The 2,500-nt window shown below is 35.2% G+C and overlaps 1 protein-coding gene across 2 annotated transcripts in view; it reads right to left on the bottom strand.

Moving 5' to 3' along the window:
* Positions 1–2,500, bottom strand: part of LOC122251252 (uncharacterized) — an 11,231-nt gene that overhangs the window by 1,408 nt on the left and 7,323 nt on the right. For both annotated transcript variants that reach the window (XM_043013015.2, XM_086531715.1), the window contains exons 2-6: positions 2,440–2,500; positions 2,087–2,174; positions 1,557–1,671; positions 491–562; positions 110–238 (exon numbers count right to left, since the gene is read on the bottom strand). The exon at positions 2,440–2,500 is cut by the window's right edge and continues 54 nt beyond it. In XM_043013015.2, the coding sequence (XP_042868949.2) occupies positions 110–238; positions 491–562; positions 1,557–1,671; positions 2,087–2,174; positions 2,440–2,500 (465 nt within the window). The remainder of the gene's footprint in view (positions 1–109; positions 239–490; positions 563–1,556; positions 1,672–2,086; positions 2,175–2,439) is intronic.

A 2,500-nucleotide genomic window follows, 5' to 3' on the forward strand; every position in this document is an offset into this window, starting at 1 on the left:
ATGGCAGTACTGATAAGGATGGAGTTAATTCGAATCCAGCTATAAATAGCAAGCCACGAAATAAGGTAGGACAGTGGTAATAATGATGAAGTGAAAAAGAAACACTCACATTGTGGTCGTCATGGTAACCACCATGGCCGCCATGGTGGTCATCGTGGTGGTCGTCATGGTATCCACCATGGTGGTCGTCGTGGTGGTCGTCATGGTAACCACCATGGTGGTCGTCGTGGTGGTCGTCCTGAAGGGAGAGAAGATTAGTAAAGGCGGAAATGTGAAATTCAGTGGGTATGTAAACAAACAAGAAGGAAGGAGAGAGAGAGAGTGAGAGAAAGAATAAGATAAAATAAATAAACACAAATCAAAGAGTAAAAAAAAAAGAGTGAAATACAATAAAACACACATCTAAAACACAATAAAAAGGTAAAAAAAAAGCAATCGACAACCAGTTAGATAAGCAGAAACCCCAACCCGGAAAAAAGGAAACTCTCACGTGATATTTGGGGGCGTGATTGTAGTCCCAATAGTGCTCTCCGTAGCCCCCTTTGCTGTCCTCCCAACGGACCTGCGGTGGAAATAGGGGTATCATATGGCAATAGCACTCATGATGATAATGACATTATGATCTGAATTATACAGATGATGATACTTATGATAATGATGATCGTGTAATTTTGAATGATGGATTTGATTGTGATGGTGATGGTGATGATGATGATAAACAAGAGGATGATTTTCTCCAATGCAAGGCATGGTATAGCATTGTAATATGTTATGATAGGCTAATAAAATATAGGTAGGGTAAGTGAAGTTAGATTGGGTTACGTTAGGCTACGTTAGGTAAGTTAAGTTAGAATAGGTAGGCTAGGTTAGGTTTAGTTAGGTATGTTAAGTTAGAATGGGTAGGTTAGGTTAGGTTTAGTTAGGTAAGTTAGTGTTAAGTTAGGCTAAGTTAGGTCGTAATTGGTTGGCGGAAAGAGGGGCGCTAACACGAGAGTTGAACACTCTTTGTGATTTCTTGCAAAAGTAACTCGTGTCAGACAACTTTAGGGGACCTTTATGAGATAATCAAACCTTAAGACAAAAATGCCAAAAATCTTGGTGTAGAATTTCAGCAATTCTGTTAAAGGGTATCTTCAGGTATATTCAGGCAAATAAAGACACGATGAAAATATAAACAAATTAGTTAGTATTGTAATAATGATAATGATAATAATAACAATATATAATATTGATGATAATAGTAGTAGTAGTGATAATAATGATAATGATAATAATAGCAATGATAATAATAATGATAATAATAATAATAATAATAATGCTGATAATAATAATAATAATAATAATAATAATGATAATAATAAAAATGATAATAATAATAATAAAAATAATAATATAGTAATGATGATAATAATGATAATAAAAATGATGATGATAATAATGATGATAATAATGTTAATAATAATGATAATAGTGATATTGATAATAATAATAATAACGACAACAAAAATGCTAACGACCATAGCCAAAAGGCAAGAAGCAAAGCCATTAAGTCTAACCTTTGCCTTGAAGTTGTGGTGCGGCCCCCCCTTCTCATATCGCTCTATGGTGTGGTGGTCATTGCCTCTTTTGAAACCGAATTCATACTGCTTCTTGTCCGGCTGGTGAGCATACCTAGAAGTATCAAAGAAAACGGAAATTGAGAGAGAGTATGGAAGGTAGAAGAGGAGTAACTAAATGAATATGAGAGATAATGTTTCTTGGCTTTAAATTACTTTAGGTTATTAACGTTGTATATAAGTCACTTGTAACACACAAAGACAAACATCCCAAACGTGGCTGCTCCCTGACATATTGTTATCAAATTGCAAACGCCATGTTTATTCAGCGACAATGATTGGCGGAATTCGAAAATTGTGAAACTGAAAAATAGATATTTGGATGAAAAGTGAAACCAGTATTCAATTCTTAACCTTCACTCCCTCTTTCTTTGTGCTTCATGTACTAATTTCGTATAGTTATAATTCTACCAGGAAAGGGAGGCAGGATACTTCAAAGCCCCGAATAAAGATTGAAACCACGAACTCACATGAAGAACTTCTCGCCCCCATGACCTCCATGTCCATGTGTGGCTGCGGCCGCCAGGTCACTCCCCGATGACGTCACTGTCGCGACACCTGTGGGGTCGAAATTAAAACTTTCTATTACATTTATTAATATATTAGGTATGTAAATAGAAGAATTGTAAGGATTATGATTGTTGACAATCAACAATAAAAATCAAGGGAAAAATATTAAGTAATCAGATTAAATGAATCAACAAAATAAATTAATAAAATATAGAATGTTGAAATCCAAAAAAATATCAACATAAAATGCCAACACTAACTATATCTACTAGTGTGTCATATGAAACGAAAGCAGATAAAACATTTATCTTACCTATCTGATCAGCAGCCTGTTTCTGTTTTTGCTGTTCAGGCTGAGGGTCAGCTGCTGCGAG

Source organism: Penaeus japonicus, unplaced genomic scaffold (genome assembly GCF_977035675.1).
Source record: "Penaeus japonicus unplaced genomic scaffold, GWHDUDI00000001_assembly GWHDUDI00000036, whole genome shotgun sequence".
In the NCBI taxonomy this organism is placed as follows: domain Eukaryota; kingdom Metazoa; phylum Arthropoda; class Malacostraca; order Decapoda; family Penaeidae; genus Penaeus; species Penaeus japonicus.